Genomic DNA, 12,052 nt, shown 5'->3' with positions numbered 1-12,052 from the left:
TAGCAATGTTCTTCTCAGAAAAGTTGACCACATCTTTTATGGATGGTCCTCCTACAGACCATTCTGTGCTGTTCTCCTGTGTACGTGGCATTTCACAGCTACAGTGTAGAAGCTGAAGTCCATTTATTCACTCTTCACATATTTAAAATATCTTCTGTCAGGAATTGTCTTGGATGTGAAACACTGTATCAGAGACAAGATTGCTGCCCTAATACAACTTAATTTTAGTGAGGTGTAGAAATAACAAATATGCAATAATTTAAAAAGAAATAATGAAATATAAAAGTATTATAATATATATCACAATCTATGCATTATATGTATGCATATTGTATGTAATATTATATACCATCTATTATATGTATATAATATGTATGATATAGTATATATGTATATAATGTATTATATACATCATATATGTATGTATCATGTATGTGCATATGACATGTATTATATATTATACATTATATATATTATATTGCATATAATTATATTATTATAAAATTATATATAACAATTTAGCCAGATAAGTCCTGGAGGGAAGAAGGTGAAATACTGAGAAGGGCTGCTTTAGATAAGTTTGTCAAGGAAGGTCTATCAGAGGAGGTAACAGCTGCGCAGAGTCCTGAAGTTGAAGGAACTTCCCCAGCAATTCCCAGAGCTGGGGAAGAACAGCTCAAGTGGAGGAAAGAGCAGGAATAAGTATTGTGAGGGAGGCAAGAGCTCAGGACAGTTGAGGAACAAACCTAAGGGCTGTGTGATTGGAGTGCAGTGAACAAAGGAAAGTGGTGATGGATGCAGGTGAAGAAAGAAGCCAAACTACAGTGCATAGGACCTTTTAAGGAAAGGTAAAAGGTGAGGATTTTATTTTAAATGTGATGTGAAGTCATAGACAGGTGTTAAGCAGTAGGGGTGGGGCAGGGGGAACTTGACCTTTTGAATTGGGAGGGGATAGGCAAGAATGTGCTGTCAGCTCGCACTCACCCCAGGGAAAAGGGAAGTGATCTGTCCAGTGCTCATCGACTGAGAAAAAACAAAAGCATTCTCTTAAATCAGAGACTGGAAAAGGAATTAAAAACAAGAATTTGAGTCTCAGGTTGAGATTTCATTGATTAACAAAAGCCAAAGTTCTTTGATAATCACTTAAGGTTCAACATCAAGTTACTAGTTTTCCCCGTCTCCTTGAGTTTCATTTTCAGTTGCCCAAGAAGACTCAGTGAACATCCTCAGCTACCCACTGCAGCAGGCTCTTTCCTGACTCATTTCACCAAACACCCCAGGGACCACTGGTTTTCTTGGGGCCGCTAGCTTTGAAGCATTACCAATGAGGAAGCATTATTTCAGGAGGAGGGAGGTTCTCAGGAGCAAATTTCATTTAGCCTCTGCTTGCTAAGATGAAGCCAAGCTCACTTAAGAGTCAGACCCCTATTTCTAGAACCTAGTCTGCTCTTTAGGTACTATCTTATTTATTCCCATAACATAGTGGCAGTTTTTATAGAAACTTAAAAGGAATTCAATGTCTAAATGGATGTTTTGAAAAAAATTGATTATTTTTAAGTCTGAATACTTGGATTCATTTCACTTTGTATAGAGTTCTATAAGATTTCCAGAAGTGTGTGGTGTTGACCAACACGGCCCCCAGGTGCTGTAATCAGATGCACTGGTCTGTCTGCAGAAATGCTGAGGCAGATCCTCCCCTCCTAGGCTATCTGATCATCCACCTGGCTCCCAGTGATTTCAGATCATTTCATGGCTGTTATCTATGTTCTCTGATAACAACTACCCGAGGACTGCCTCAGCCAGGTTCACTCATCATGTTTTATTGAAGGCAATGGACTTCCAGCTTGTTAGTCATTACAGTTACTCATTAACTGGAGAAGAACACTCGTCTCTAGGTATCCAGGGCAAGCTTTTCCCTGGAAACGCACATAAGACCCTCTGGTATAGAGCACAGGATGCTGACCCATCCTTCCCTCCTTCCTTCCTTACTGGCATTTTACAGTTTTTCCTCTTCTAATTAGCCCATCTTTTCCCAGACACCCATGCACAACCCCTGGCAAATGAGCTTCATAAATTGAGTATAGAGTGTAAATATACCTAAAAGCAAAAAAAAGAAAAGCAAGTTATAATGTTTCAGAAAGTACCCCCTACCCTACGTAAAAACCCATATTCATTGTGGGTGAAATATACTTTAGATTCCAAAGTTTCCAAACACCAGTTTTTAGCCTTGAAAGTGGCTTGACAACCATTTTATTTGGCGGTAGAGAAGTGAGAGCTTAGGCCTTTCTTTGCAAAATCCTAGGTATAAAGAAAATGAACTGCAGGGAAGTAGATTTCATTAAAACAAGAGTGATTGTAGGAAAGACCCAGACACAGGTCAAAGAGACCGAGGAATCCAGAAGACAATGTTCCTTCTGCGTGACACCTGCCAATGGCAGAGGGGGAAAGAACAATAACAAAACAAAGATCCAAGATCGTAAAGGAAAGAAAACAAATCAACTGGTTGACATCAAAGCTCCAAAAGCCCTTGCCCTTTCTCAGCACAAAAGTGAAGAAGACATTTTCCCTCCTCATGTTCATTTATCCTAGTGGTTCTATCCTACCAGAGAGTATTGACTGAAACAGGCATTTCCTTAAAAAAGGAACCTTTCTACAGTGTGGCTAAAAGAGCATAATTAAAAAGAACATTCATTTCCATGTGCTTAGTCTCTCAGACCAAAGTGATTTGTTCTTGTAAAGAACAATAATGAGGAGTCATAATAATAGCTAACACATTTTGATGGTCAGTTACATACACTAAGAACTTTACCAGCATCCACTCATTTCACTGCTCTACAACCTAAGGTTAAGTATTATTAGTCCCACTGTGTGGATGGGGAATCAAAAACTTAAACACAGCAGTTGACTGATCCAAGATTTGGTAAATGATAGTAATAACAACTAAAATTTAATGAATCTTTGTTTCAGATACCTATTTGATCTCTGTGTATTAATTCATTTAATCATCATCAAACCCCTGCCAGGGGAATCTTTTGTACTCCCATTTTACAGAGACTTAACTCTATAGATTACAGACCTAGTACACAATGGAGCCAGAGTTCTAAATTAGATAGTCTTGATCTCTAGGTGTTTGACTCTAAATTGAGATCTCTCTTATCCACAGTGCTATACTGCTCCTCACATATAATCATAGTTGTTAGTTTTTTTTTTTTTAAAACTATGCTATATAGAGTAAATACACAATGAATGTGTGTGCATGAAAGAATAGATATAGAGAATATCCATCCATCAGCTAAGGCAGGTCAAATTCACAAATTTTGATGATGCCCATAAATGACCAATTCTTTTCCTTCATCTAACTAATAAAATGCTGTTTCCCTAATGAATTATTAATATATTAAAACAGTCTTTGGTATTTATTAAAGTGAAGCCTTAAGCTTATACGATATTCTTGTTCCTGAATTTTCTAGTGTTTCTTTCAAATGAATATGAAAGTTTCATCTCTCCCTCTGGTTATTTATTACTAAGGAAAAGTAATTTGTAGTCTGTTATTATGTACAATTTCCTCTTGAACAGATGGGTAATAAGACAAGCAGATAAATACGAGCATTTCTAAATGGGAAAAGACCAATTAAATCACCTGCTACAAAGTACAATATAAATACTGTCTTGTTAGGCTAGTATTCAAAGCACAGTTTCTTTCAAACTGGTCTGGGGATAGGGAATTAAATGTGGAAAATGTAATTTATATTTCTGGAGCCCTTAGGCCAGCAGGGAAACATGCGATTTCAACTCTGTGCTCAAAGTTGTCTAACTAAAGCTATTTCTGGTCAAAAAAAAGAGATCTATCACACCTTAATTTTCATGCTATAATTTACTTTTGGGGAGAAGAAGATTTTGATTCTGAGAAAGACTTGTAATCTCCAGCTGGAAAGACATTCAGTGATTTAATCCATGGTTTTAATAGTAATGCTGGAGTCACAATGGATAGAGATTATATTTCCTGGGAGTACAAATGTACAGCTTCTTCAGCAAAAGATGCAATGCAATGTGGCTAATAAGGTGCAAGTAACCACAGAGTTTTAGGCAGGGCCCTCCTACAAGGCTGGCATGACAGTAAAACTCAATGGCATCATCGTGTGATGAACTTCACAGCATCCCCCTGTGGCAGAAATTATCAAATCTATTATTTATATGAAAAAAGTTGGGAGTCATCAGGTAAGCTCCTGGTCCACTCTAGTATATGGATCCAGGTCCTACTGGAATCAAGATGGAAACAGCATGAGTTTTAGACTTGATTTGAGTTCCCCTTGTGATTCTGCCAATTGCTGGACAGAGTTTTGTGGAAACTTAATCAAGGCTGGTAACTTGGGACTCTTTTAAAACTACATTAAAAAATTATTTAGTATTTATTTAGAGATTGAGCAGTGAGTGAGAGCAAAGTGGATTAGAAAGACTTTTGGGAGAGGAGCATAGAGTGTTTCTCTTTGCCACTTAACACAATGCATAATTATCCTCATTATTTATTTGCTTATATTTTATGAATTATCTCTCCACCCACCCACACACATATCAACACATTTGGATATAAGATCGACTCTTGCCTGTTTTTGTCAGTAGTGCATCCCCAGTGCCTAGAAACATGCCTAATAAATGACTGGCACTCAGTAAATGAGTATTTGCTCAGTCAATTAATCAACTCAGTCAAGCTTATTCAGAAGATTAAATGAGATATTATACGTTAGATGATTCTGCCTTTTTTTTTTTTTGGTGGGGGAGGCAATTAGGTTTACTTCTTTATCTATTCTTAGAGGAAGTACTGAGTGGGACTGAACCCAGGACTTCATGCGTGCTAGGCATGCACTCTACCACTTGAGCTATACCCTTCCCCGATTCTGACTTTTAAAAGGAATATAATAACATTTTTGAAACTTTGGTAAGATTAAATGGCCATTTCTTTAAGAGAAAAGCATTTATACTAGTTTTATAATATAAAGTATACATTTTATAAATGGGGTACATATTTAACCTACTTTTATCTGAAAAAAAATTTGCAGAGAAGGTAAATTATGCAGGCCTCTCTTAGCATAAGTCTGTTTTCCATTAACTGTTCCAATAATTTATAACTCAAAAGTATAAAGTAGAAAATTTCACATGCTTACATATGTATCTCAAACTGATTGCAACTAAATTCTGTGGAAACTCATGTGGAAATAGATGGCCCTAAATATGAAAGAATTGCCCGGGACAGACTGGGATTTCAAAACTGTAGAATAGATAAACAAGATTATACTGGATAGCACAGGGAATCACAGAGGAAAAAATGTGATAATGAGTGTGTATATGTCCATGTATGACTGAATAATTGTGCTGAACACTAGAATTTGACACAACATTGTAAAATGATTATAAATTAATAAAAGATGTTTAAAAAAAAAAAGAATTGCCCAAACTACAGGGCCAAAAAGGGGCAAAAAGACTTCAAGCTTTCAAAAACTGATTTGCATGTCACATCTCTTCCCATTTTATATTCAGTTCAGTTTGAAAGACCATCACAGACACACGCTTTCCCTATCTTTGGTAAGGCACTTTCTATGAGGTGGTTAGTCCAAACCAAAGACTCTGCTAATTTACTCTTTGATAGGTTTCACACTTCTCATCTAATGTAGTAGCCCAAAAGTACCTGGTGCACTTACAATTATCATTAAGATCTTACTACATTAAGTATCTTACAGAATATGAAATACATAATTAAATAACTCACTCAAAAATAAATACATGAGAAAATGGGAAATAATTCCCCAAATATTTAACTATCACGGAAATCTATAGCTACTTATTCTGCTGTTGTCCTGGTCTAGGACCAGGTACAAAAGAAAAAGTTTATAAAATCTTCTTCAAAGTGAAAATCAGCATGCCACATAAGGAAATGCACAAGCTTTGGGCCCAGAAAGACTTCACCTTATATCTTGGCTCCTCTAATAACTAATTCTGGGACAGTTATTTGACTACAACTCTAAAATGGAAAGCTAATGTGCACATTGCAAGCAAGTTAAAGATTAAATGAAATAATGTTTGCAGAGTGTCTGAGTAGCGCTCAGTAAATGCTTGTTATGGTGATTGTTGATAGAATCGAAAATAAAAGTCAATTCTCCACAGTAAGGCAAAGCACCATAAAAAGTTTAAAAAAATCAGGACAACCTAATCAAATAATAAGTGTGGCAAATAATGTACATTTGCTTGAATTGTCCAACTTGACTCCCATTCTTCTGAGGGAAGAGGAGAGGAGGGAAGATGACTGAAAGTCTTATTGAGCAGCTCTCAGTCTCTCTCTCTGTGACACACATGATAGATGGCAGTCATATGTGTAAGTCATTCCTGTGTACAATTTCTGGCAAGAAAAATAATTCCATCTGTTTCTCTCCCACTCAGGATAAGCTACTGCAACACAAGTGAGCATGAAATTACTACTGAGATAGGCCGGAACCTGCTCTAGTGCACTTTCAAAAGAAATAATTTGCAAATGTATATATTTAAACTGTCATTCCTTACACATTTCTTGGGATACATTTTATAACTGACCAAGATTCATTTTTATCATTTCATGAATGAGTAGACTGAGGCCCAGAGGGATTAAATGGCTGGCCCAGAGTCAAACAGTGAATCTGCAGCAAAGCAAGAACCAAATCCAGAGTTCTTTCCACACAAATTGTATCACTATCTTAAGGCTCTACATGGCCTTCTGTTTCTCAATACCTCTCAAGTTACCATATTCTAGCTGCACAGTCAAAACTTAAGAATTCCATAATGTCCACTCTTTTTGACATATTTAAATTTCTTTCGCTTTCCTAGGATGGTGGACATTTGGAAAACGTCCGCTATTTAATTTTATTCAACACATATTCATTAAGGCCAAGCATGTTCTAGGTCTGGGGATCCAGGAGTGAACAAAACAAAATATCTCTGCCTTCATGTCTACTGGAAGAAATGAACCCAGAATAAAATGAAACAGAATTACACTTAAACATTAAATTAAAGATACAGTCATTTAGACAGTGGTAAGTGTTGAGGAGAAAAATAAAGCAAGAAAGGGATGGCACAGGAATACGTGGGAGGAAGTTCAATTAACGAGCTGATGTGTTTTAATTCATTGCCATTTGATAATGAGAGACAGAGGACTGAGGGACAGTCAGTCCTAAAACGTGCCCAATCATGTCAGTGAAATATCCATCCACTGCATTATCTCCCAAGGGAGCCTCCATTTTAATTAGGCAATGCCACATTTAGCCAGCAGGAGAATCTGCCCCGCTATCTGGAGAGGCATGGAGGAAAATCAGATTCTAGTCAAAACTACTAGCAACCAGAATGTGGCAAGACTGTGCTCAAAATTATTTTAAATGTTATCCCCTTTTCTTTATATCCTTTATTATTTTAAAATGATTTACTATTACAGTTACAATATTTACAAATTTTTATTTGCCTTATCCTAAGCTTAAAGCACTACACTAAACAGGCTTTTGATTGGGTATGTTTTCCTGCCTTCTCTAACACTATGAATATTGTACAAAATGAAGGTATAATATGATATTCAGAGAGCGAGTTTCTGAATGATTATTGCTTATTCTGCCTTAGAGGTTTGAAAATGATGCTTTAAGATTTCTTAACTGTTTTCAGTGATTGTTCATTTTGATTGTCTAACATCCAAGTGCATGTATATTTTCAATGTCATGTTCATTGCCAAAATAAAAATCTCTGTCTTCTCAACAATATGACCCAATGTCCTTGTGCACAATACTGACTTCCATGTATAGCATAAAAACCAAGGTTAAAATGAGAATATTTTGGTCTAATGTAGGAAGGGAGAGTGGGGTCTCCAGCGCTGTGATTGCTCAGTGCTAGCAAATCTTCACAGTGAGCAAAGAGGATATAAAAACCTCTTTGTTTTCTTGTTTTTAATCTTTCCAATAGTGCAGAAACTGAGAAAGGCATCTGATAGGCTTATGAGACATTAATCTAGGACAGCATTCCCCATCTAATGAGATCTGATGAGCACTTACTTTCAATTGCCTTGATTTTATTTTCCCATGGGACACAAGCAGCTTTGAAGTTCTCAAAATCACGGAGAAATTTTGCCCATTTCTGAAAAGAAAGTCAAGTACAACAGTAAAACCCAACTGCTTATTTGTCAAGGGGTTTATCCTCAACCCCCATCCCCAAATATCTCAAAACAATGAGCTTGCAAATATCTCTGATGCTTTTTGTAAAAAAGTGAGACGCTGGATTTCACTTGCTTCCCTATGTGCCACCTACCCCTAGACCAGTTTAATTAAAAAATGTTTACTGACTCTCTGTTTCACAAAAAATATGCTGACCACTGAGAAAGATCTCTTTACTCTGCCACACAGTAAGAGAGCATGGACTGAGTTAGCACCTAATAAGGTGATTGGCAAATGGTATGTGTTTAATTAAATATTCACTGCATGAAGAAATTAATGAAATATAAATAAGACATAGTTCCTGCCTTGAAGGGCCTCTGGGCCTACTTGAGTAGACTGTACATAAACAGGTAATTTCCATACAGGATGATAAGTGTTATGACTTTCCACTCTAGTAGAGGTAGAACAGTCAGTTAAAGGCATGGTGCTGTATGAAAGGGAAGAAGAAAAAGGATCACAAATTCGTTTTTATGAAAGGTCTTCCTTCCATATTACCCAACAATGTTGGGCTACCCATGATCAAGAGGACCACTAGGAAGAATGGGAATGGGGTAGATAACCTTCCTTGCACGTGCACACATGACGCTGAGGTAATGTGTGAGCTAGACAGGCATGAGGAGCCTAAATCAGATCTGAGACAAGTCTGAAGTTCAAAAGGTTAGTTAAACCAGAAATAACCCAACTGTTCATCTACAACAGAATGGATATATAAATTATAGTATCTTCATACAATGGAATACAACACATTAATAAAAATGAATTATAACTCCCACAATGTGGTTGTATCTCATGAACATAACATTGCATCAAAGAAGCCAGAAACAAAAGCATACATACTGTATGATTCCATTTATTTAAATTGTAAAAACAGACAAAACAAATCTATGATATACATATATAGTGTATATAAATATATATCATAGATGTATCTGTATGTTTCATGTTTAAGATACGTGAATTTATTCACAAACCTCCATCTTCATGAGAATATTTTTAGCTTACAGGTGGTATAACATTTGTAAAGAGGGGATAATAATACCCACATGCCTACTTTACTGTGAGAATTAAATACGGAAGGATTTTTATATAAGGATGCAATTTTTATGGAAGGATTTAATTCAGTGCTTGGCATGTAGTAAGTGCTAAATAAATGTTAGTTTCTTTTCTATCTTTTCCAAAAATCTTTATTTATATTGGCATATCATTTGTTTTTTCTTATTTTCTATCCAATTTGTAGTTGATGTTCCTTGTAGAGAACAGCTATATGGCTCTATAACTTGTAGACATTTTGAGAAAGAAATCTTGACCCAGAAGCCCTTAACTCCCAGGGAATGAAATGGAAGGCACAGTCTTTTACATTTGGAAGTGGTAAAATCACACAAGTCAGTCTTTTGCCATAATTCAATGTTTCTCAACTTATTTTGTATTTTAACTCCTCTAAGGAGACTTTTTGAACAATATTTTTCCTGAAGTGCTCCTTCCCCAAATTTTAGTAACACAGATATACTGCATATCTGCGTTTTATACATATGAGGTATAAGATTTTTTTCACTCTCTCAGAACGGAACCAATTTCACCCACCTTGGAGGCGATATGGCTTCCATTGAGCGTACATGGCATCAGTCAAACTGAGTTATGAAAATACTTACCTTGGCCATCATCATCTTAAATGCAAACCATCGTTTTCCTTTCCCTTTCCCAAGAGCCCCTTCATTTTCACTCACAAATTTTTTTGCTTCCCTGAGAAAATAAAACAAAATAAGGAGTGGGTGGGGGTGGGTTCAAATTAATACAAGATAAAAGTAATGGACATTTAATTTTATTAGGTCTACTGCCTTATTTCTTCTAGACCCTTCTAGAAGAAGCTGAATTTCATAACCTTGGGACTTGTAATGGATGTTTAAGTTTTTTAATTCTGCCCAGGAAGGATAAGATATTTTAGTCTCACTTATTAATCAGCTGGTGTCATCAAAAAGCAAGAAATTTATGCTAAGTGTCAAAATCGAGAACCCTAGTTCTTCTCATTTCTACCACGTATAAAACTGGATCTGAAGTTTGCTTCAGATTCTGGTAGTCAGGATGCTTATTTTAAAATACTTTCCTTCCTTCTTTTTTAGAGAATTACTTAAAAAAAATAGGGCAGAGAGTTTAGGACAAACTGACACTTACTGACCTGAGTTTAATCTCACAAAAGCAATTATGATTTAAAACAAAAAAATCAGATGTAAAGTAAATGGGAATGAGGGAAGAGAGAAAAGGAAAGAATGCTTTTTTGGCCTCACATTCAGAAAAGACTTTAAATTTAAACTTTAACATTATTCCCAAATATTTATACATTTATAGTAGTCACATTAGTTTCTGTGTATGTGTTAAAAAGCATTAATTTATCAAAATGGATAAGGTAAACATGTTAAATATACTACAATTTTTATAACCATTTTAATCATTTTTGCTACTGTTGTTTGATACAGAAAAGATTTTTTAAAATAGAGGCAGTCCAGACTTGTCTTGACCTCTCAGGGGCCATAAAAGGCACAACCCAAGAGAACCCCAGGGATAACCCAAACCTGGATGTTGGGTCTATAGGTACAATGCTGCTGTCAAGTTGGTGGCCCTCGGAATGTGTGGTTTTACAGACAAGGTCCTTTAGCACATGACTATAAATAAACAACACACAAAGTATTCTTAAAAAAGTGAAAAGTTGATGAGGGATTTTTTGTAATCCTTAGTATCAGTGCTAAACTCATGATTTTACAATGCCCAGTGATCAAAATAGCACATGTCTGCTACCTTAGCCAATAACTACAAAATGGTACCCCATTACTCACCTACGCATGTGCACCCACCCATATTCTGCCATAAAAACACAAGCACAACAGAGAAGATTTTCTTCAGTCATCAAACACACTCCCCACATCAGTTTCTTGATGGCAGGGACAGTATTTTTTCCTTTTGTGTCTCCCAAAGCATTGCCCACTACTTTGACCATAGGAGATGTTTAATAAACTTAAACCTTCTTGAAACAGACCTGAATGGCATAACTTGAGACAGGGAAGTATCTAATAATTGTATTTTCCACATCAATTAATGCTTGAAGGCAAAGCCATTCTCGGCTTTGGGGCTGCACCCTTACTCATTAGTCTTCTCAGAAACTTAATAAGGGAATGGAGAATTATTAGACTGGCCTTGTCAAACACTCTGATATTTGACATAACTTCTGAGCTGTGAAGATGAATTGAAAAACAGTTTCTAAAACATTCTCCACATTCTGACATGTTCAGGATAAACTGAGCTCTCATGGCTGGGTTTTTGGATCCAGCAGTCAAGAAAACACATCATATTTAAGCTTCAACTCTGTTGTAGAGATAAGACAGGAACGAGTGTGGTACCTAGCAGACACTATAAAATGTTGAACTGATCTAAACTGAAAATCAAGTAACTTGAGTTCTAACCCAGCCTCTGTGATTTGTCTCTATAACCTTGCCCACATTTCTGACGCTCTCTAAACATGTTGAGGAGTTTCCTGCTTCTCAGAGGAAAGCCCACTTGCTCAAGATTCATACACACCTGAGCAAGTTTGGACACAGATTCCCTTGGTTACTTAGCTTTCAACAGGGCAGGGTTCTCAAACAAACAAAAATTGGGCAATTGCTTCCCAGGTGGCCGGGGTGATGGTGAGAATAAGGTGAGATTACAGATGTTGAAGTGTTGAAGGGAAATATTACACTGTCAATTCCACTGTAACACTTGTTTTGAAACTGAGAATTTGTTCTAACATAATTGTTATATGACGGAACAATTTGAGCATAACACAGATTTTGTGTTTGCTTATTTGT

At 36.3% G+C, this 12,052-nt stretch overlaps 1 protein-coding gene across 1 annotated transcript in view; it reads right to left on the bottom strand.

The window, feature by feature from the left end:
* The window catches only part of TMC1 (transmembrane channel like 1), a 307,101-nt gene that overhangs the window by 57,638 nt on the left and 237,411 nt on the right, over positions 1 to 12,052 (bottom strand). Inside the window, exons 7-9 of the mRNA XM_064490277.1 lie at positions 9,866 to 9,956; positions 8,058 to 8,139; positions 985 to 1,023 (exon numbers count right to left, since the gene is read on the bottom strand). Coding sequence (XP_064346347.1) covers positions 985 to 1,023; positions 8,058 to 8,139; positions 9,866 to 9,956 — 212 coding nt within the window. The remainder of the gene's footprint in view (positions 1 to 984; positions 1,024 to 8,057; positions 8,140 to 9,865; positions 9,957 to 12,052) is intronic.

The sequence above is a fragment of the Camelus dromedarius genome, chromosome 10 (genome assembly GCF_036321535.1).
Source record: "Camelus dromedarius isolate mCamDro1 chromosome 10, mCamDro1.pat, whole genome shotgun sequence".
Classification (NCBI taxonomy): Eukaryota; Metazoa; Chordata; class Mammalia; order Artiodactyla; family Camelidae; genus Camelus; species Camelus dromedarius.
Note: the sequence above shows the minus strand (reverse complement) of the source record. Positions and strands in the feature narration are given on the sequence as shown.